At 45.1% G+C, this 21,750-nt stretch overlaps 1 protein-coding gene across 2 annotated transcripts; it reads left to right on the top strand.

Moving 5' to 3' along the window:
• Positions 1–292: 292 nt before the first annotated feature.
• Emp1 (epithelial membrane protein 1) lies at positions 293–20,990 on the top strand. Of its 2 annotated transcripts, none has more exons than XM_028780985.1 (6): positions 293–396; positions 839–1,037; positions 15,464–15,574; positions 17,712–17,811; positions 17,919–18,059; positions 18,775–20,990. In XM_028780985.1, exons 3-6 carry the CDS (start codon positions 15,497–15,499, stop codon positions 18,939–18,941), a joined length of 486 nt encoding a protein of 161 aa, XP_028636818.1. In that variant the 5' UTR covers positions 293–396; positions 839–1,037; positions 15,464–15,496; the 3' UTR covers positions 18,942–20,990. The 2 variants fall into 2 exon arrangements, with proteins under 2 accessions (XP_028636818.1, XP_028636819.1); XM_028780986.1 differs by lacking the exon at positions 293–396 and adding an exon at positions 521–622.
• The last annotated feature ends 760 nt before the right edge of the window (positions 20,991–21,750 follow it).

Here is a 21,750-nt window from a genome sequence, read left to right as displayed (position 1 = left end):
GAGAGCTGGGATTAAAGGTAGGCACCCAGCACCTGAATCTCTTTAGTGAGGTGACCAGGGCTGTGGGATTAGACAACTCTGTAGGCCCCCACCCACCCACCCCCACCTCCACCCCAACTCTGAGATTAAGTGGGAAGTTGTTCAGGGAGAAAGCTGTGATTGGGTCCCTGACTAGCTTCACAAAAACCAACGGTGGAACAAGGTCCAAATGATTATCACACAAGGATCAGAGTGCAAAGTCCTTAATTCGAAGACTTCCATCTGCAATGCCAACAATCCATAGGGGTGAGAGTTTAACTAAAGACCCAGGATTACCTGCTGCCAACCAGTGCCCCAACATTCGGAGCGTGCTGGGTGCCCTTCTGCTTCGGGACCTCATCCCACTGCCGCCTACAGGTCAGGGCACAGGGGTCAGGCAGGGAAGTCAACAAGAAATGAGTCTGAAAATTCCTGGTGATGAGCAGCTGCTGATGTGTGTGGTGGGGGAGGAAGAACGGGGGATCCTGTTTGATGATTAGCCGGGACTTTAATTAATGTGGAACTGCTCTACCCCGCTCTCCTCCTCCTCCTGACCCTAACCTGTGTTTTGTCTCATGTCCTTGGCAACCGAGGCTCCTTCTGGGTAGGAGAACTGGGCTTCGGTAAACAGATCTATTTGTGTGACTCCTCTTACTCATTTGAAGCAATGTCACCCCTTTTTCCACTGCGGTCTGTGTGTCTGAGTCAGAGGGAGCTACAACAGGGTTCTTTGAATTGATGGCTCACTCCCAGCCACTTCTGACCCGCTGCCAACTTAGCAGGGCGTGGCTCACCAACTTTTTTTTTTTTTTTAATCCAGACTGATTCATAGAAACTCCTTTAAAACACGGGGAAAAGAAACCGCCCATCACACACCCCAGCACACCAGCCCAGGAAACTTATAACCTCGGGAGTCAGGTCCCTCCCCTCACTGTGGTCGCAGACCTCCTGAAGAGCGAACCAGACCAGCAGCCAGCTCCAGCACCCAGGGCATCTGCCTCTGTCACTGGATACTCCAGGTAAGATTGTTCCCGCACTGGGAAAACTCTGCAGACCCCGCTCCTTTCTTCCCTCTGTTAGGCTCCTTGAAGCCTCTCTTCTTTTCTCTGCTATCCCTCTAATGGCTTGCAAACAACGGAGTCCTTGAAACTTTTAGCTTAACACAGTGGAGGAATCTGGGCTACCAGCAGTGATCACATTCTCTTGCTGGTACTGGATTCTTGCTCCAAGGAAGTGGAAGGAGCAGGGACTTTGGAACAAACCTGGGTGGACTATTCTTTATGGGAGGAACTCTATGTGCCTTCGATATGACGTAGCAGGCTTGAAAGATGTTTCCAAATCTCTCGTTTTCATTCAAATTACTTGGAGCTGAAATCTGGAAGGATGATAACTTACGAAGACACTTCAACTTTTCTCTCTGGGCAGGTTAAAGGCAGTCTCAGAAAAGAAAGTTTGCTTTGCTTTGTGGGTTGTTTGCTGCTCTTTTACGCTTCTAGGTGACGGTGGATAAATTTCTGGGTTTCAGTTTATTTTTGTGATCGTATTTACTGACTGTCCCCCTCTTGTCTGTTGATGTCCGTTTAAGTATTTCTTTCTTTCTCTTGTTTTCCTCCACCCCCTTCTCACAGGAAAGGAAGAGGGGATTGGTTTGTTTAAAGAAAAAACCGTTAGGGAAACAGAGGCAAAGGGTGTTTCAAATAAAACTTGGGAGGGGTTGATTTGGTGGAATGGTGTGGGTTCTGGAATCCTTGGCCAGATGTGGAGGTGGGGGAAGACGGAGGGGGGAGGGTGGGGCTAGGAGACTTCAGGGACTCCTGTAAAGCTGTTGAATGGCTTTGTGCTTCCCACCCCAGGCATCTGCATTTTGGAGCCAACTTAGGGAAGAAAAAAGATCTTTCAGAATCTATTAAAGATTTTTTTTCTAAGTGGACATGGAATTTTCTAGTGTGGCAGCAATCATACGGGAATATTTATCTTATTGCTTTTGTCCAAAATATTGTATAACTACAAACCCACGTGCTAAATGCAAAAAGAACAAAGGCACACGACTGTGTTTGCTTTTTTTTTTTTTATTAGCTTAGCATTTTTGGTTGAATGTCTGTGGAGGTGTGGTTCATTTCAACACAGATGTGTTTTTTTCCCCCTCTCATAAACAAGCCAGAGGAGAGTGACAGGATTCAGCTTGCCTGATGAAGCCAGGCGCCTTTGTCTTTAGAAATGCAGCTTGCTGGTTGGAAGAGAAAATTTAAAAGTAATCGGTGGGTGTGTGTCCATTGATCTGTCAAAAATCTTTGCAAAGCTAACCCTTAGCCCCAAGCTCAGGGAGATGGGTAAGCACTAGGACCCACTTCTCAAGACTTGGAGAACAACTGCTTTTGCTTCCAGTGTTTATTACTTCCAGATTGCATGGGTGTCAACTGGGGAAGCTGTCTTCCTTAGGTCCACAGCCACAGTTTCCTGTGAAGATCACACATGCGATTGTGTGTCATTCTGATCTGGTTGAAACTAGGCAGCCTTAAACAAGTCAGCAAAAAGAGAACACTGGAGGGGTAAACTGCATGACCCATGGAGTTGTCTCAAATGCCACTGTCCCTTGACAAATGAGAATATATATAACGTTTTGTGTGCCCCCCACCTCACATTCCCCATGGAGTTGGAGGACGATTTAAAACAAAAAAAAATCGCTGCTCTGACTTTTTGCCTCCAAGTAGTGGGAGAGTCCCAGGGCTGTGTGTGAGCCTTTCTGGGCTTCACCTCTAAGTCTTCGGTTGTCCTGGAAAAAAGAGGCTATTACTACCCTGCTCCCAAATCATGGCCTCTCATCTGCAGGCGGCTCCAGTTTCATCCAGAGACTGCAGAATAGGGTGGAGGCAGAACACTGTCCAGGGCTGCTGGACATCCGGTCTGGCATCCCTGTCAGAGAGCCCCCAGATTTTACATTGTTCCAGGGTATTAAACTGTCCTGGGAGTTGGCAGAAGGCCAGCAAGGTCCAGTCAGAGACGATCATGTCCCAAGACTGTGGCTATGGGCCAGTAGTAAGGGCAGTACTCTGCCAGAGGACAGATGTCTGTCTCCAGACCTTGAGAAAGGTTGGCTAGCTTTCTCACCCGTCTTTGCTCTCCTCTGGAAACAAGATTAGGCTGGTCTCCAACCCTGAGGAAGGACTCCATGGAAGCTGTCAGGAATGCAGCTGTTTCTAGGCAGCTTTGGGACTGCAGAGCAGGAAGCCAGTCATGTCTCTGTGAAGGCAAACCTGATTTTCCATAGCCTCCACACAACCTGAAGGGGTTCCCCACCTGGGATATGGCCATGGTGAAAGTCACAGGGCAAATTGGTTCTTTCCTTTTTCTTCTTCATTGCTTTTATAGAATCTTAAATTTGGAGGTCAACCATGGTAGTTCATACCTGTAATCCCAGGACTTGGGGAGCTGAGGCAGGAGATTGCTAAAGGTTCAAGGCTAGCCTGGGGCCAACCAGTGAAACTGTTTAAAAAACAAAACAGTAACAACAACAACAACGACAACAAAATGGGAAGATAATCTTATTATCTTAGCATATGCAGAATCTAACTTTTACATCATCATGAATGGATGGTTGTCCTGTGGCTCACAGCTTCTCAAGATACCAGGGTGGGGACACCCAGCCTGTACGTGCCTCAGAATGTTCGCTCACACCTGACCTTCTTTCTAGACAGCAAACATACCAGAGTTTCTGAAATTCAGCAAAAAATGGTTTCTCTGAAAGTTCTTGTTTTGCAAGCCTGAAATGACCCCAGGGGGAGTGGAGGCTTTTCAATTCTGTTCTGCTGCCGCCCCCACCCAATGCTCCACTTCCTGTTCCTCTAGACATTTCATCTTTGTTTAACATTTAATCAGTATGGCTCGGAGGAATGTCACCATCCACACTATCTTGTTTTATTCTTTTCTTTATTATTCAGACTCTTACTATGTAGCCCTGGCTGTCTGGAACTTACTATGTAGACCAGACTGGCTTTGAACTCACAAAGATCTACCTGCTTCTGCTTCCTGACTGCTGAAATTAAAGTCATATGGCACTATGCTCAGCTGTTTTGTGTTGTGAGATGGAGTTTCTCCATGAATGGCAGGCTGGAGCCTAGAACTTTCTCCACCCTTTTCCCCTGAATGCTCAGGTTATGGGTGTGTACCTCCGCTGCTGGAGCGTGTGGAATGCAGAAAGAGCATTTCTGAAATATTAAGATTATCCACCCAGTCACACCATTCGTTTCTACATGATTGGTTCTGAGCTATTTTATTTTCTAAGCACATGGTTGTAGTCACTTCTGCAACTCACTGTATATGTGTATACATAGCTACCTAACAGGCAATCTCAGAGGACTCCAGGACTCTTAGATGCACATGGGTGACACACCCAATGTTGCTATCTACTGGTCATAGTTAAATCAACCCGACCCCTGAAATATGAGCTTCTAGCAGCCGTTTGGGGATTGTCCCCTGATTCATAGTGCTTGTAGTGTATGCCTGTGCACTCTTGTAACCTAGTGTGGCAACACTCTGTCCACCAAAGGAGGCTCTGTCTAATAGCCAGGAATCTGAATATCAGATCTTTGAAGGGCTATAATTCTTGATTACCATCAAACTAGAATTTTCTGGACCTAAGCCTTGTTTTTGAAATAGTCTTCTCAGGTAATTTCTGGGTTGTCCTTGTTTTTCCAGAATCAACGAATACACATTGGGTCCAGTTGGGATCTCCTTGGGTTTCTAACATTCATTTCCCAAACTTGAGTCTCCAAGAAGACTCTGGAACACTTCAGTCCCTGGTACTCTATCTTGTGAAACACATCCCTCAATTCGACTGGTGAATTCCCTGACACCAAAGGAAAAGAAAAATACAAACATGGCTATTTCTGCTTTTGAACCTCCCTTTTAAGCAAAATATTGGTGTGTGTGTGTGTGGGGGGGTGTGAATGTCAACGTTTTCTTCCCTGTTCAGAAAGAGTATTTTCACAACTAAGACTTTTGCCCTTCTGCGGCTGGGCTGCCTCGGACTTTCCTGAGTCTCTTTCATGGAGTCTTCTTTCAAACAGGCAGTTACAACCCAGCACTGTTGGCACATGTTGGAATCATGTCAATAATTGTGGGGAGGATGTGAGAGGACTGAGTAGCAAGCTGGGGCTCTGGTCTTGCCTCGAATCTTCCCTGTGATCAGAAACAAGTCACTAAGACAGGAGGAAGAGACAACTTGGCCACCAAGACCCTTAAGGCTCTGAAAAATCTAGGACCTTACCACTTCCATTTTAAGAAGTCCCTTAAATCCATGTGAATGGCTGATTTAACCCACAAAAGTTAGTATAATCAAACCATGGGCTAGAGATACAGCCTACAGGCAGTATGCTTACCTAGCACGCTCGCTCGTGGCTCTGCATTCAGTTACAAGAACTGGAGGGGTCAGGGGATGAGGAGGTGGCTTCTGCTGCCCTACCTGATCTAAGATTCCTTGGGCACAGTATTAAAGAACTCACCTGTAATAGCCTCAGATATTACTCGAGCTTGGAAAGAAGGAAGATGTTTGGTTTATCAAACAAAGTGTCCCATCTCTGGAGGAATCTGTGCACACATTGATTCACTAGGAGCATAACTGGGCTCAGACACTCAGGAACTGAGCTGGTCCTGGGTAAAACATCTCTCTCCTCTGGAAGAGGGAGAACAGGTGCAGGTGTGGATGAGAGCAAAGGGAGAGCATACTAGGAAGACAGGGAAGGTTGACGAACTGGAGGGGAGTGAGAGATCCAGCAAGTGAGCAGAAACTGGGTGTTTGGGGGATGGAGCAAACAGAAAGGTCTAGAGAGAACCAAGTAGAGAGAGAGAGAAAGTGAACGGGCAAGGGAGACATGACTGGTCTCACTGCCCTAGGATAGCCATTGGATCAAAATTCTGAATTTTTTTGACCTCCATGAAAATCTTTTTCTCTTCTTTGTTGTGGCATGGTTGTTGCATATTTGGGGACATTGGGTTTTATAGGTAGAGTTCTGGTGCTTCTTCTCTCAAATGAGAAAGGAGAGCCTAGTAAGGACCTAGACCTTAAACATCTGCTCTTAGAAACCTAAGCTCTTTCCCTTGGGGTCTGAGAGAAGGAAGGGGAGAAAGCGTGGCTAAACTGCTATGGTGACTTTTGCTTAAGCAGGCACATTCACGGAGGCCTGGAAAGCCACTGAATTCCCCTTTGCTCATGGCTGCTCCCTGAGCTACCACAGGGAGGGGAATCAGCCAGTGCTGAGAATGTGGAAACCAGTCTCTAGTCTCAGTGCTGGCAGGGAGGGCTTTGACAGCACCAGCTGTCTGTCCTGGGTGGGCCATAGAAAGCAGTATGACAGGAAAAAGCAATGGCCTTTGAAAGACCCTTTGTATAGATCACTGGGATTATTTTGAGGGGCTGTCCAACTCTGATCAACTCAAACATTGTGGGAGGAACAGAGCCACCGGTAACTGTCAAACCCTCCGATGATATCTGGGTGTGGTGCCACATGCCTTTGATCCCAATGCTGGGAAGGGTTGAAGCAGGAGGATTGCTGGGAGTTCAATGCTATCAGGGACTACACAGTGATTCTGTCTCAAAATATCAAAGGAGGGGCTGGGGAGATAGCTCAGTGGGTAAAGAGCTCACTTGTGCAAATGAGGACTTGAGTTTGATTCTCAAAGCCCACTTGAATAATTGGGTGTGGTTGGAGTTGTAATCTCATCTCTGGGGAAAGGGAGACAGGAGGATGCCTGGGGCTCCTAGCCAGTCAGCCTAGCTGCATCGTGAGGTCCAAGCCGCTGATAAGACCCCAGCTCATAAACACAACAGCAACAAAAAACAAGCCAGAGGGCAACTGAGAATAAATGACACTAGGATTGTCTTCTGGCTGTTACACACACACACACACACACACACACACTCACACTCACACTCACACACTCACATACACATTCACAGACACATACACACTCACACACACACTCTCACTCACACACTCACGTACACATTCACAGACACATACACACTCACACACACTCACACTCACTCACACACTCACATACACATTCACAGACACATACACACTCACACACACTCACACTCACTCACACACTCACATACACATTCACAGACACATACACACTCACACACACTCACACTCACTCACACACTCACATACACATTCACAGACACATACACACTCACACACACTCACACTCACTCACACACTCACATACACATTCACAGACACATACAGACTCACACACACTCACACACACAAACACACTCTCTCACATACACACACTAACATACTCTCTCACATACTCGTACACATACACACACAGATACTCTCACACATACACACACACTCACATACTCACACATTCACAGACACATACACACTCACACACTCAGACTCACACACACATTCACAGACACATACACACACATTCACACACACACACACTCACACACATTCACACACACATACATACTCAAACACACTCACACACACAAACACACTCTCTCACATACTCACATACACACTCTCACACACACATACACACACTCAAATAGTTACACACTCAAATACTTACACACACACACACACACACACACACACACACACACACACACCTCAGATAGAAGACAGAAAACCGAGCTGGAGTGGAGATCCAAGATAGCAGCTTCATTCTAACTCTGTTAGCTGGGAGGCAGAAGTCTTGGTCAAAGGGCATGACTGAAAGACCCCAATACCTCTCAAAACAAAGTAGTCAAATTCTCTAAAACTGCACCAAGCCAGTGCCTACCCAGCATGCTTGGGAGCCCCAGCTGTGCACACTCCTCCAGCTCCCTCAGCCTTTGCTGGTTGAAGAATGTTAGTGCCACCTGCTGTCAGATGTACCCAGAAGCCACTAGGGCCCAGCCTCACCTTGATTTTTCTTACTAAACCCTAGTTATTATCTTGGCAATGTGTCCCTGGAAGATGATCTGGCTGCAGAGATACTTCTCCTTTGTCAGGAGCAGAAGGCAGCAGAAGCTTCCGTCCTCACTCAGGAGACATCCTCCCGACACTGGCCAGCTGCCTTTGTCAGAGGGCGTGGGCTGAAATCAGGCCTTACAGCCTAGGTCTGTCCTCAGCCTTTGCAGATGTTGTCCAGATCCACCCACTCCATGGATATAATGGAGGACAAGCGGAAATAAGAGACGAGGGTGGGGTGTCTCTGGATGCATCTGCAAAAACAATATTCATGCTATTTGCTTGCCTTTGCATAGTCCACGGCTCTCGGGCTGCAGAGAAGTCTCAAGACCACCTCGCCTGAGCCGTTCTTTGCTTCACTAATGAATAAATATGACCTACAGCATTTGGCTTGCTTTGTGTTGGGGATGGGCCCTTCAATGCTCATGCTAAGCCTATGAGGTCCTTAAGAAATTTAAACTTAGTGTGTGTCCTTTATCACTTGGGACCCAGTCTCCCTACCTTTCACCAAGCAGACAGGTTTGCAAAATCTTTCAATTCTGGCCATTAGCCAGACAGAATGTTTGTGGAACTTGGCCTCACCTTTCTAAGTGGACCTCCTTTTCTCCTCTCCCTCTCTCTCCTCCCTCCCTCCCTCTTATTTTTTTCTTTCTGATTTTTTCTTTCCCCTTTCCTCCCTGTTTCCTTTCCATTTCATCTTTTTTCATGTCTTTTTTCCTTTTCTTTCCTCTTTCTGTGTCTTTCCTTTCCTCTTCCACTTCCTTCTAACACTTTTGCTGTGCTTCAAGCTAACTCTTTGGCTCTATAGTCTAACTATGTGTGGCAGGTTATACAGGCGGTATTAGCCCCAAAGAGACTGCCCTATTTATGACAGGCCACCTTTGTAGCCCCTTTCCCTGGGACACAAAGAAACAGCCATTTCCCCGAATCATCCAGACCCCTCTTTCTTTTACTGCTCCACTGTAAACAGGCACAGAATCCACCAGTACTCAAAGCATCGGCCCTAGTGTGAGATAGCGCAGCTGGAGGGGAGGCCCATAGAGTTTTCTTTCCACGCTGAACATCCCAGATGCAGAAACAGGAAACTTGGTCCTCTAGGACCCCCCCCCCCATTTCCCACACAGAGATGCATGCCTCCCTTTCCATCTGTGCGTGAAGACAATGTCGAGAATGGAAAAGTACACATGACATAAAAAGCAATAACAATGGTCAGGGAAGCTCATCCGAAGTCCCATCCACCCAGCTTGCTTTCGAGCCCAGCCTTCTCCTCCTCCAGATACATCCTCCGCACTGTTCCCAAAGGGCAGAATTTCCTTTTCTTATTTGCTTTTTGTCCCACGGACGTCTATTTTACCAACTAAAATGACCCTCAGTGGGAACGCAAACACGTTTGAACCCCAAGCACAACAAGAATGGTGTTGATGGGGAGGAGGGTAGACAGACTTCCGTGCCACCCTGCAGCGTCCTTGGGAAACACAGATAGCCTCGGATCTGTTTCAAATGTCACATTGAGGAAGATGTGTACAGTCAGGGCTGACTCATGAAGACCACTTGACTCAATCCCTTTTAGAGATATTTGGCCTTTCCTCTCTCCCCACTGCCTTGCAGGAAGTGCCAGGTCTTGGATCAGATGGGGTGAGAAAGCCGTCACCCTAATTTGCAGTTAGCCAGCAGGAGATGGGAATGTCAAGGACAGAGGAGGCTCTAGTAAGAATAATCTCAGGACTGAGCTGTGCCTTGTGTGTGTGTGTGTGTGTGTGTGTGTGTGTGTGTGTGTGTATGTGTGTTGGGAATTGAACCAAGGGCCTCCTGAGTGCTAGGGAAGTGCTCTTTTCACTTTTTGTTCGTTTGTCTGTTTTTGAGACAGAGTCTCACAATGTAGCTGCATGTATCCTGGAACTCATGTATAGTAGACCAGGCTAACCTTGAACTCACAGAGCACTGCCTGCCTCTGGCTCCAGAATGCTGGGATTAAAGGTGTGTTCCACTCTACTTGAGAAAGGCAAGCACTCACTCTCACCAATTGAATTATACTCAAATTCTGTGCGCTGCATGTACTGTTGACGGGACTTTGCTAATAATAGGGCCTTGGTAGATAGTTCCGAAGGGCAGATGGAGTTTAAGTATGGTTTGTATAGATTTTCAAGTTGAGTTTGGAGATGAGTTTCATGGTTTTGGAACCAAACCTTGAAGCTCTCCCTTAGCCTGGAAGTTCTATACTTACCAAAAAGTAATTACAAAAGTTAAGTGGGAATAAAATAAGAAGTTTGTGTATAATAATGTGCCCACACATAACTTGTAGTGATGTGACAAATAATTTATAAAAGGGACAGAAGGCTAAAGTATATGCTACATTAAAAGAAAAAAGGAAGTTCTGTTTTGCTGATTAAGATCACTGGATGCCCTTCCAGGGGACTCCAGTTCAATTTCCAGAATCCCTATAGCTGGCAGTTCATAATTGTTTGTGATTCCAGCTCCAGGGGCCCTGGCACCATTTTCTGGCCTCCATGGGTATCATACCATCTCATGGTACACAGATATACATATAGGCAAGACATCCATACACATAAAATAAAGATTAAAAAATGAACAGAAGAGAAAGGAGGTGTTCTGTGTCCTTCCGCTGCTCTGCTATCATTTTTGCACAGTGAAGGAAGTACTTCTCTCTTTAGTTCATTTATTTGTTCATTAACGAGATTTATCTGGTACCTGTCATAGAGTCTGCTCTACGGAACTCAGACTCCTCAGGGTAGGGGAGCCAAGCACGTCCATAAAGCACTCTGTCATCAGGAAGGCTGCCATGAGGGCCTTTATTAGGACTGTGTAACATAACAGCAGGGAAAAAAAATGACTTCAGTCGTATGGAAAGACGAATGCAGAATTTGAGCTTGGTGAGAGAAAAAATTAATAGGCAGTTACTAGGGAAAGGATATAAAAACAGCTTTCATTTTTGGAAGTCAAATTCCCAGGATTCCATGGGCAGCTGTCTGGAGTCTCACTTCCTGGAGGCTGGTGCTTGCCTCAGTTGTGGTAGGGGGATGGGGGTTGTAGGCTGAGGAAGGACATGGTCAGATAACCCAACAGCAGTACAGAGGAAGCATGGTGAGGGAAAGGGTAGAGAGGGTGCCATGGGAGGGACTGACACCAGCATCCAGACTAGCATCCTGACAGTGTGGGCAGGATAGGGACCCGTGCAAGATAATACAGCTAGAGACTCCCAGGTGACTGTGATGGTTCAGGCAGGAAATCAGCATGGAGGCTGAACCATTATTGGTCTTTTCTTCCCAGTAATGGACTATCTTAGATATCCCTCATCCCTACTCCTCAGAACTGTCGAAACTAGCTTCAGCCAGCCAAATCCACAGCATGGTTTTAGGAAGCATCTTGTATGTTCTTGCCATCACAGAGACTGTCTCATTTCTGAGACTGTCTGTCACCCAGTCTCAAGTGAGATGTTCAGCTCCATACACTTGGGGTGTTAGCTTAGCACTAAGGAGGCAGGAGGATTCCCACAAGTTAGAGACCAGTTTGGGCTACGTGGTAATTCCCAGCTGTACTTGGCTATGAGAGTTTGGTCCCTGTCTTTCCTAATAGTTACTTCCTTCTGGTGTGGCCGTCCGTGCCTTTTGGTTGTTTCTCTGTGTCCCTAGACCCCCCCCCCCAGCACACCCCTTACAGGGAGCAGATACATGAGAAGTGTTCTTGTCGTCCACTTAGAAGCCAGAACACTTTCCAACCTTTCCAAAGATTTGAATTGACCAGGTGTGATGGCTCACACCCACCAGGGAGTGTAAAAGTACCACAAAATTCCTGATATGACAGTCCCCAACGACACATGAAACACTTTGGGTCTGTCCATGTAGCAAGAAGGGAGGAGGGCGGTACACTGGGACAGTCAGAGTTGTGGTACTGTGTTCTCTGCTTCCGGGTTTGCTCCGCCCCTTGAGATTGAGGACTGTGCTCTCCACTGAAGAATGCCAACCGCGGCATTTTGGAGAAACAGGAGGGAGAATCTCGTTATTGTTTCAGTGAGAAAAAGCTGCAGCAGCCCATACTTTCAAAATTGTCTAAATGCCTGTTTTGTTTTTGTTTTGTTTTTGTGGTGGTGCTGAGAACAGATCCCAGGGCTTTGAACATGATAGGCAAGTGCTATACTGGTGAGGTCCACTCTGAGTCTGACTCCAGAAATGGTCTTAGTCTTTGGGCGAGGAGTGAATCAAAGGATGAGCTAGCTACAGGAGACCATGGCGGGTGGAAGTATCTAGAGCTTGCTCAGACTTATTCTCAGTTACTGTTTCCTAGCTTCTCAGATACCCACCCATCAGCCACCACTGGTGGTTTTCTGAAAAGACCCTGAGGGTTTGGTCCTCCTAGACCTGTAGTTCTCAGCCTTCCTAATGCTGGGACCCTTTATCCATAAAGTTACTCTGTTGCTATTTCATAACTGTAATCTTGCTGCTGTTATGAATTGTAGTGTAAGTATCTCATATGGAGCCCCTGTGAAAGGGTCATTCCACCCCCACGGGGGTCACAACCCACAAATTGAGAAGAGCTATCCTGGACTAAGGGATAGGCTTTCTACTATAGAGGCTGGGAAGCCATGGGTGATCCAACATAGAAATTTCATAAAGTATTCCATTGTGTTTCCAAGTATTTTAGAAGAGGGGTGTTAAAAATAACGGGAGTCCCTCTAAGCTGACGGTGGGTGACACTGCTAAACTTGACAAATAAATGAAGTTATGTGGGTCACACAGTAACTCCACCTAACCCGCCTCCGCAGTGGCTGCACACAGCACCCAGAGGCAGGGAGAACTGTAGGGTTTGTTCACTAAGAACGCCCATTGATCTGAGATATTTTGTTCCTTGCCTTAGGGAAAAGACACAGCACACCATCCCCACCCCCACCCTCATCTTGGATAAAAGAGTCACTTTTAGTTTGAGTTCCTTCACTTGCTCTTCAGGTGGCAGCAGGCAGGGGATAAGAACTGGGTGGCCAGTGGAGTCCACGCTTCCCGGATGTGATGGGGGCCACTGGACGAGGCCGTCAGCAGGATGAAACAAGAGGGACTCTGCTGGATAGGGTCCCAGGGCAGTCAAGGAGACAGAAAGTCTCCTGAATTCACCCGCCTGTCAGGCAACTCCTTTAAAGAGGCCTCGCTTGGTGGATTAGGTCCCATTCTTGGCTCCTCAACTACTTCTCACGATTAGGAGAAAATTTGTCAGTTATAAACAAAATTAACCAGAGTGTCATTAAAGGGTCAAGGAGGGCTGGACAAAGGATGTCCCTATGTGACTCTTATCATTTTCTTTCCTGAGTCAGCTTAATTCTAGATAGGCAAACCTGGGCTGAGGAAAGCCAGCTGTCTCTGGTGATTCTGGAGGATGTGTTCTTCATATCCTCCCTACTTGAGGGGGTGAGGACTAGACAAAAATGACAATTTCTGAGGACTAAAGTGATTTTAGCCATATGCTGCTTGGTGAACTACCCTGCAAATATCTCATTTCTTGACCGTGATGTGGAGTGGTGTGTAACTGAATATCTGGTTCGGGTTGGTAACAGCTACTCTGCTTCATAGAAGAAAAGACAGTAATGATAACAACAACCATGGCAACTCTGTTATTAGCAGTACCACGTGACACACATGGTACTCTACCATGCTGCAGAAGGCATTTTTACTTACATAATCCAGTCGAACCCTCACACCTCTGGGTATGATGGATAGATATCATTACCCCTCTTCACATATGAGGAAACTGAGGCAGATATCAAAGCCCTTGGAATAATTCTAAGTCAATTTCTAACTCAAAAAACAAAAACAAACAAAAAATAAAACAAATCTCCTTTTCTCCATACGTGAAAGCCAAGTGGGAAGTTACAGGAGCCAGAACTCCAGAAAAGCAGCCGTGAGCTTGAATGTTGGGAGAGAGGATTCACAGGCTCTCCCCAGAGGCAGCAGGAAAATGATGTCGGTTTTGCCATTCACAGTTAAATTGGGAACATTCTCTGCTCGCCTGGAGGGAAGCAGTGGGGAAGAGAGTTTTTTTTTTTTTTTTTTTTTTTTTTGGAGAGTAGAAACCAGTGTCTACGAAGAGCCAAGAACCCAGACGTGCAGTAGATCACGTTTGGCTTTGAGTAGCTAATGAGAAAGCGAGAGGAGACAAAAGACACCCGAAATGTCAGAATAATGATAGTATCGGTGTTCTAATAAATACCTAGTGTAGCTTGAAAGTGGCTTGAGCACAGACAAAGCATCAATTAAATCAGGCGGAGAGAGAGGGGGAAGCGAGCCATTGCAGGATGCAGGCAGCATCTCCTCTAAGGTTGGTGCATGCTCACACCCTCCCTGCCTAGAGGGTGAATAACACCGCTCCCCCTCCCAAGTCCTTTCCTTTTGATGTTTCTCTGAACTGGATCTGCATCTATCTGTCATAGGCATGACACGGAGGTATCATGCACGGCTCCCTCATGTTTGCCCCCCTCATGCTTCCTTTAGCTTCTAGGTTTTACGATTTAGTGGTCTCTGTTGAAATTATGGCTGAGAACTTTTGTTTATCCACGCACATTGTTAATTTATATTAGTTCCTACGCTTCCGAAGGGTGGTTTGTGCATCTGTTTGTCTTCGGGGATGGGTCCTGAGTGACTGAAGTTGCATAAACACCAGCAAAAAGCACATCTGGTTTTATCTCAAGCTTTACACTTCTGTAGCCCCAGAGCTGTCATGTTGAGCCGCAGGAAATCTTACATTGCCCTAGACCCATCACAGCACTCCAACCAAGAGGCACGCAGGGCCAAAGGCTCAGGTGTTGCAAGTATTAGTCTGGAATGTTAAATCAGGAAGTGATCGAGCCATTACCCAGTAATTAGGTTGTCATACTATTGGGTGCCAAAGAGCATTGTAATAACAGAAGTTGTATCTCTCCTATTTTACGTCTCATCCGGGATCAAATTAGTAGCCAATTTGCTCTACGGCCATTGAGTAAATTTGCTGGGTGAGCATTTTGCTGGAGCATGGTTGCTTTCCTCATGCAAACAGAAATTGTGCATGCATGGTGCTGCAGAGTTCTGGAGGTGACAAAATCCTTTTCAAAACTCAAAGCCCTATATTTTTGGCCTGTCAATCACAAACAGAACATTAGCAGCTGCTATAAAGAATACCAGGCTCTTCTAAATATAATGAATATTATATTCTTTGATTATACTCATTATATTTATATAATATTCATTATATTAAAGAAATGAATCTATAAACATGTGGGAAAAAAACAGAAGTACTTGCCTATACACAGATGAGTAGGCATTTTGATATGTATATCAATAATCAGGTTTTAGAACATTTTGATGGAATTTTGAATTTTAAAGATCGTCACACTTTCTTGGGTCAACAGAGAGCCCATGAAATGAGAAGGTGGGATGTGTCTTACTGAGCGTGACATTAACCTTTCTGTCTCCCCTGTCTTTTGTTTTCAGAATTCTCTACTTAGAAGTCACTAAAAAGCCAAGATGCTGGTGCTACTGGCTGGTCTCTTTGTGGTCCACATCGCCACTGCCATTATGCTGTTTGTCTCCACCATTGCCAACGTGAGTCCTGTCCCCCTGTTAACTCATCCTAGGGAGGAATCTTTGGAATATTTTGGCAACATGTTAAGAAAAACTCAGGAGGTGGGAGTGTTAAATCACAGCTCAGTTAACTTCTCGACTAGCTGTGAAGGGGCAAAAACCCGACACCTACTCATAGATCAAGGGATGAAATAACAAAAGTATAAAAGTCGAGTGTCCACAAGTGATTCTTCCAGGAGTTGTTGTGAGGTAGAGAATACAAGGCATCTTCAGTTACTAGAAGGATCCTCTCTATGGGAGGTGGAGATTGAGGTGTATTTGGAGAATGGGAATGCCTCCTCTAGAGAAGAAAGGGAAGTCGAAGAAAGTAGAAGTGCAGTCCACACAGGAGGGCTGGTAAAGACACTCTTGTGGGACAGACTCTCCCTGTGCATGGGTTAAGGGTATCTGTTCATGCGCTAGACCGAAAAGATTCTTGATTGGAGGATAGATAGACATCAGAGAATAAGAACACTGCCTTGGTTATGAGGTTGACAAATTCAAGTTTTATGTGGAAATCGGTGTGTGAAATGGAATTCGGTAGGATTAACTTGGTGCCCAGTGAATCAAAATAACATAAATAAAATGATCTCCTACAGAGATGCTAGTCTTTGCTCTCCGAACCCGGGGCTACTCTGACCCCTAGTGGTCATTTTTAGCGCCCAATTTGTTTGTATTGTCTTAGACAAAATGAGCAAGCTTCTTGGACTTAGAAGTTAAGGCAGTTTGGCCCATTGTGATGGTAGGATTTGTGTGAAGAAGACAGAGGCAAGAGGATGATGAGTCAGCCAGACAGTGGTGGCACACACCTTTAATCCCAGCACTTGGGAAGCAGAGGCAGGTGGATTTCCGAGTTCGAGGCCAGCCTGGTCTACAGAGTGAGTTCCACGACAGCCAGGCTTACACAGAGAAACCCTGTCTCAAAAAACAAACAAACAAACAACAAACAAACAAACAAACAAAAAAGAGGATCATGAGTTTGAGGTCAGCCTGAGCTACATATTTTTCTGGGTGTGTTGGCTTGCACCATTAGTACTACTTGGGAGCCAGTGAGTTTGAGGGCAGCTTGGTCTATGTAATAAGTTTCAGTATAGCCAGAAAACTACATAGTCCTGTTCCAAACAAACAAACAAAAAACCCCCCAGAAATCACAAAAACCCAAACCATCCAAAACAACAGCAACAGCAGCAGCAGCAGCAACAACAACAACAACAACATAAAGTTAGGATGGCCAACCATTAGACACACAAATGATGGTTCGAGAATGGGCTACAGTCCTTGCTGTGGTTAAAGGGTGAATAAGATTTTTTTTTCCCTTTCTAGATAGGGTTTCTTTGTATAGCCCTGGGTGTCCTGGAACTCACTATGTAGACCAGACTGGCCTAGATCTTAAGAGATCTTAATTGCTAAGCCATCCAGATGTCTTTGATTTTGTGTTTTGAGACAGAGTCTCATGTAGCCTATGTTGCTCTTAAACTTACTATCTGAGTGGAAGCTTTAACTCCTGAGCCTCCTGAGTTATTTCCAGCGGGCTAGAATCACAGAGAGGTGTTACCAGGCAAGACTGAACTTTTTTTCCCTTATTAGCTAGGTGCTTAAATGTGAGTCTTTAAAAGTGTATTGGGCGTACTCAATGTGCATTGCCTCATCCTTAGAACCTCAGAATTTTAAACCACTATGGTGGAATTTCTTCAGTTAGTGTGTGTGTGTGTGTGTGTGTGTGTGTGTGTGTGTGTACCATGAAGAGTGAAGTTAAAAGAGGAAAGGTGATATTTCTTTTTTTTGTTTTTGTTTTTTTCAGACAGGGTTTCTCTGTGGAGCCCTGGCTGTCCTGGAACTCACTCTGTAGACCAGGCTGGCCTCGAACTCAGAAACCTGCCTGCCTCTGCCTCCCAAGTGCTGGGATTAAAGGCGTGCACCACCACCACCTGGCATAAAGGTGATATTTCTTTTGGGTCTTTATGTACTTGAGATCTAATTTCTACAGAGACAAGAGGTTTAGCAGTATTTACAGCTGCCTAGGACATCTTGGTTAAGATTTGGTCCTGACACATGATGACATCCTCTTCTGAAAGCAGAAGGTTAATTCTTAATTGACTCCATCTTCTTCTGGTTTCAGGTCTGGATGGTTGCAGATGATGTAAGTGCATCTATAGGGCTTTGGAAGAACTGCACTGGTGGCAACTGTGATGACTTTCCTCTGAGCTATGGCAATGAAGGTATGTGTGCAGACATCTATCAATGCCTAGCCCATTGTGGGTGTGGTCAGGAAGGTGTCCAGACTCTCAGGTTGTCTAATGCTCCTGGTTCTGCCCTGTCTTCACAGATGCTATCAAGGCAGTGCAAGCTTTCATGATCCTCTCCATCATCTTCTCTATAATCTCCCTGGTAGTCTTCGTGTTCCAGCTCTTCACCATGGAGAAGGGAAACCGCTTCTACCTCTCGGGGTCTACCATGCTGGTGTGCTGTGAGTATCCAGAGCGGCAGAGTTTATTTTACACGAGAGTATCTTTTATTCTCATTGCTCCAGACTGAACACAGGGCCTTGAGATGCTAAACAAATACCCTAATTCTAAGCTACATACACAGCCCTGCAGGAAAAGCTTTACTAGTCCTTCCATCCTCACTTCAGTCACTGCCTTGGATTAACACATGACTGTGCGAAGCTGCCTTGGCCTGTTCTCTTCTCTAGTTGTCTGCTGATGGTCTGCTATTGCTGCTTGGATCAGCAACTCCCATATGCTTGGGTACCATCAGGAGCCCCTCTATACAGAAGGCGGGGATCCCCAGAAAGATGCAGCTATTGCTATGATGTGCACAATTACTGCAGTGCACCATCTTCTCCATTCTTTCTGGAAACACCCAGTTTGATAAAAGGCCAGGCTGCTCTCATAACACTGTACCTAGATATATGGAAGCCCAGATGGGACAGGCAGATAGAAAGCAAGATGCCCCATGATTTATTCTTCAATACACACAAACCAGTACAGATACAATGAGAGCCCAGATATGTTTCATTCACCAACATACCATCAAGCACAAATCTGGGCAAACCAACAGAGCGACCATTTAGGGACACACAAATAGAGTTCACTTTCCCATTGCTGTCTGGGAAAATGAGATCATAAAAAACAAAACAAAACACTTGAATGCCAGCCCTGACAGCTCCCCGTTTCTTGCAGGGCTGTGCATCCTGGTTGGAGTGTCTATCTACACTCATCATTATGCCCACAGCGAAGGGAACTTCTCCTCCAGCAGTCACCAAGGCTACTGTTTCATCCTGACCTGGATTTGCTTCTGCTTCAGCTTCATCATCGGCATACTCTATATGGTCCTGAGGAAGAAATAAGCTGAATAAAGCTCATGGGCATCTGGGGGTGGGGGTGGGCTGGGGAGGAGGAAGCAACTTAATCTGGGAGGGAAGCAGAAGTCATTGTGTAGGAATAACCAAGAGAGGGGAGGGGGGAAGGGGAGGGGGAAGGAAGAATGGGAGAGGCCCAAACCCAAACCATATCTGGGGGGTGGGATTCTCTACTGCCAAGCACTCATCCTTGGAAGAGAGTTGTTGGCTGCTATGCTAATGCTTCATTGAGGCCACCAGAGAGTCCTCCTCTAGCCACCAAATATGGCCCCGTCTATCCTCAATTGCATACACTTGGGGCCTCACCAGCTGTCATTCCACTGGGATCACTCCTAAGGTGACAGCTGGGTCACACACTAAGGTCTTCCAAATCCATATCATCAAGTTCTGATAGTGGTACAAGTCCTAGCAAGAGCAGATACTGCCTCTGTGCTGAGGCTGAGCCTGGAAGCCACCTTGTCCTTGTGACCTAAAACCTAACATCAAATCCAGATCCGAAGTGCCTCTAGTGGAAGCTTTGGCTAGGAAACCAATGTCCATATTTGGTGGCCTTTCTGGCAAAAGTGTAGAAAGAGAGATGGTTTATAAGGTCAAGTTGATGGAATTGGTTTAACCAAGAAATAGAAGTTTTTACCCCAGAGGATCTGGGAGACAGGTGGGGATAGGCAGAGCTCCTCGGTCATACTTCACTGAGCTGTCCCTCATGGAGGCCTCCTGTGGTGGACTCTGCTAGACTTTCACTTAAAGCCAAGGCAGCTTTTCTAGAGTTTTACTAGATTCTCTAGAGCCAAAGATGAAAATGCCCCACAAACTGTAGGGTCAAAGCGCATGTCCACCACAGTGCTACAGTAAGGTTGTGGGTTTTTAGGATTCCCCCAATGCACACAATGTATCTTGCAAATGTAATGGGAAAGATGTATGTGTCCCTTTGCTGTACAATTCTGTTAAGCTTCCTCTGAATTAGGAACATTTGAGGAAGTCTAATGATGACTGACATAACACTGGGGACCAGAACATAACACCTAAATGCAGTGGTCACTGTAGCTTTGGCTTGGGCTGGAGTAGTCTCCTCTCAACAGCTTTCAACACACCATTTTCCAGCTAAAGATGGCAATTCTGTAAGCCAATTAAAATATACACCAACCTAAAGTAAAGAATAAGTCCTGGGATGCGGGGGAAGGTGCTAGCTGGTTATGGAGTATTACATATACCATATTTCATTTATGTTAAGAACAGAGTGCCTGCTCTCAGGAAAAAAAAAGTATTTTTGTGAAGTGAATAAAGTCCTTGTGATGGGCAGATGATTTCTTTTTTAAAACAGGAGAACCTCTTAGGGTATCCAGTCAGATGGTAGCTAAATTGTTGGGGCTGCAGGGGTTTCCCTATATAAGACTTAGAGGTAGTGTATCTCAGATTTCTGCCTTAAAGGGCTTTCTTTTGAGAAATAGTGTTTTTTATTGCCCATAGAAGATCATCCGAGGAAGAGTCTGAGATATCTTTTCTATTTTTCTTTTCCTAGGAATATTCTTATCCATTTCTTATATGCATTTCTTTTGGGAGGGAGTTGTTATGCTATAGTTGCTGGTATTTATGTAAAGGGACCATTACTAAGTATAGTTCTCTAGTGTATTATGTTTAAGGGAGTGTTCAAGGTAGGACTAAATTGCTGGGCTGATGGTAGTGATACTGGCCAGAAAAGCTATAATAAATTCTTAAATTATAATTTGATTACCATACATGAGTTCTAGGCTGCCTTATGTTCATAAGAATATCAACAGACATTGATAGCCAGAAAAAGATAGTCATATTTTGTTAAAAAGTTGAATTATAACTGGAGTGAACCATGCATTCCCTTGTCTTTTACTGTTTTTTTTCCTATGACATTTATGTCTCATGTAATTTGCATTGCATTGGTGGGTTATTCTAGTACTGTATTTGGCTTCTTCATTAATAGGATATTTCATATACTATAATTGTAAATATTTTGATACAAATGTTTATAACTCTAGGGATATAAAAACAAATTCTGATTCCCTACATTGTGTGACTGTTTTCTTTTTTTTTTTTTTTTTTTTTTAAAAATGAGATAGTATAGAGAACGGTGACATTTATTCCTCCTCATTAATTTACCTACTGGTTTGATTTGGTGAACCTGAAATTTATTTGAGACATTAAGCTACTTTCTGGTAAAACCTTAAGGATTTCTCTAACAATTATTCCAGGCAAATGAATGTTATTAAATATAGCTTTGCCTTGCTTTGATTAGACCTCTTAGGCAAAAATGGAATTTCATAAGTTAATAGATTAGAAAGAGGTTGTTATCATCTTAAATAAGAATGGCTTATGACATTAAGAAATGAGGCACTTATAAAGTTTGGTTGAAGTAGCCAGCTCTTTTAATGTGTCTTCTCAGTACACAGTGTTGCAAGATGGTCTAGGATGACTGGCTTCTGCAGAAGTCCCTGTGTTAACTGGGGCATCTCTGCATGGGCTCAATGGAGACAAGATTCACTCCTTTCTGTGAGCTGTCAGAGCTGTTGTTGATGACAGAGAGCAAGTGGACATCACGTATCTCATCAACACTAGTATGACAAATATGGTTTTTTGATAGTCTTTTTGGTCTTGCATTAGAAAAAAAAAACTATACAGAAAAACACGCACAAAAATATACTACAAGGGGCTGAAGAGATGGCTCAGCGGTTAAAAGCACTGGTTGTTCCTTGCAGAAGACTCGGGTTCAGATCTGTAACTTGACTTCCAGGGGACCGAATGCTTTCTTCTGCCGAAATACTCACAC

This window comes from Grammomys surdaster, unplaced genomic scaffold, assembly GCF_004785775.1.
Source record: "Grammomys surdaster isolate TR1022 unplaced genomic scaffold, NIH_TR_1.0 373, whole genome shotgun sequence".
NCBI classification, from domain to species: Eukaryota; Metazoa; Chordata; class Mammalia; order Rodentia; family Muridae; genus Grammomys; species Grammomys surdaster.
This window is presented reverse-complemented; position numbering and strand designations above follow the sequence as displayed.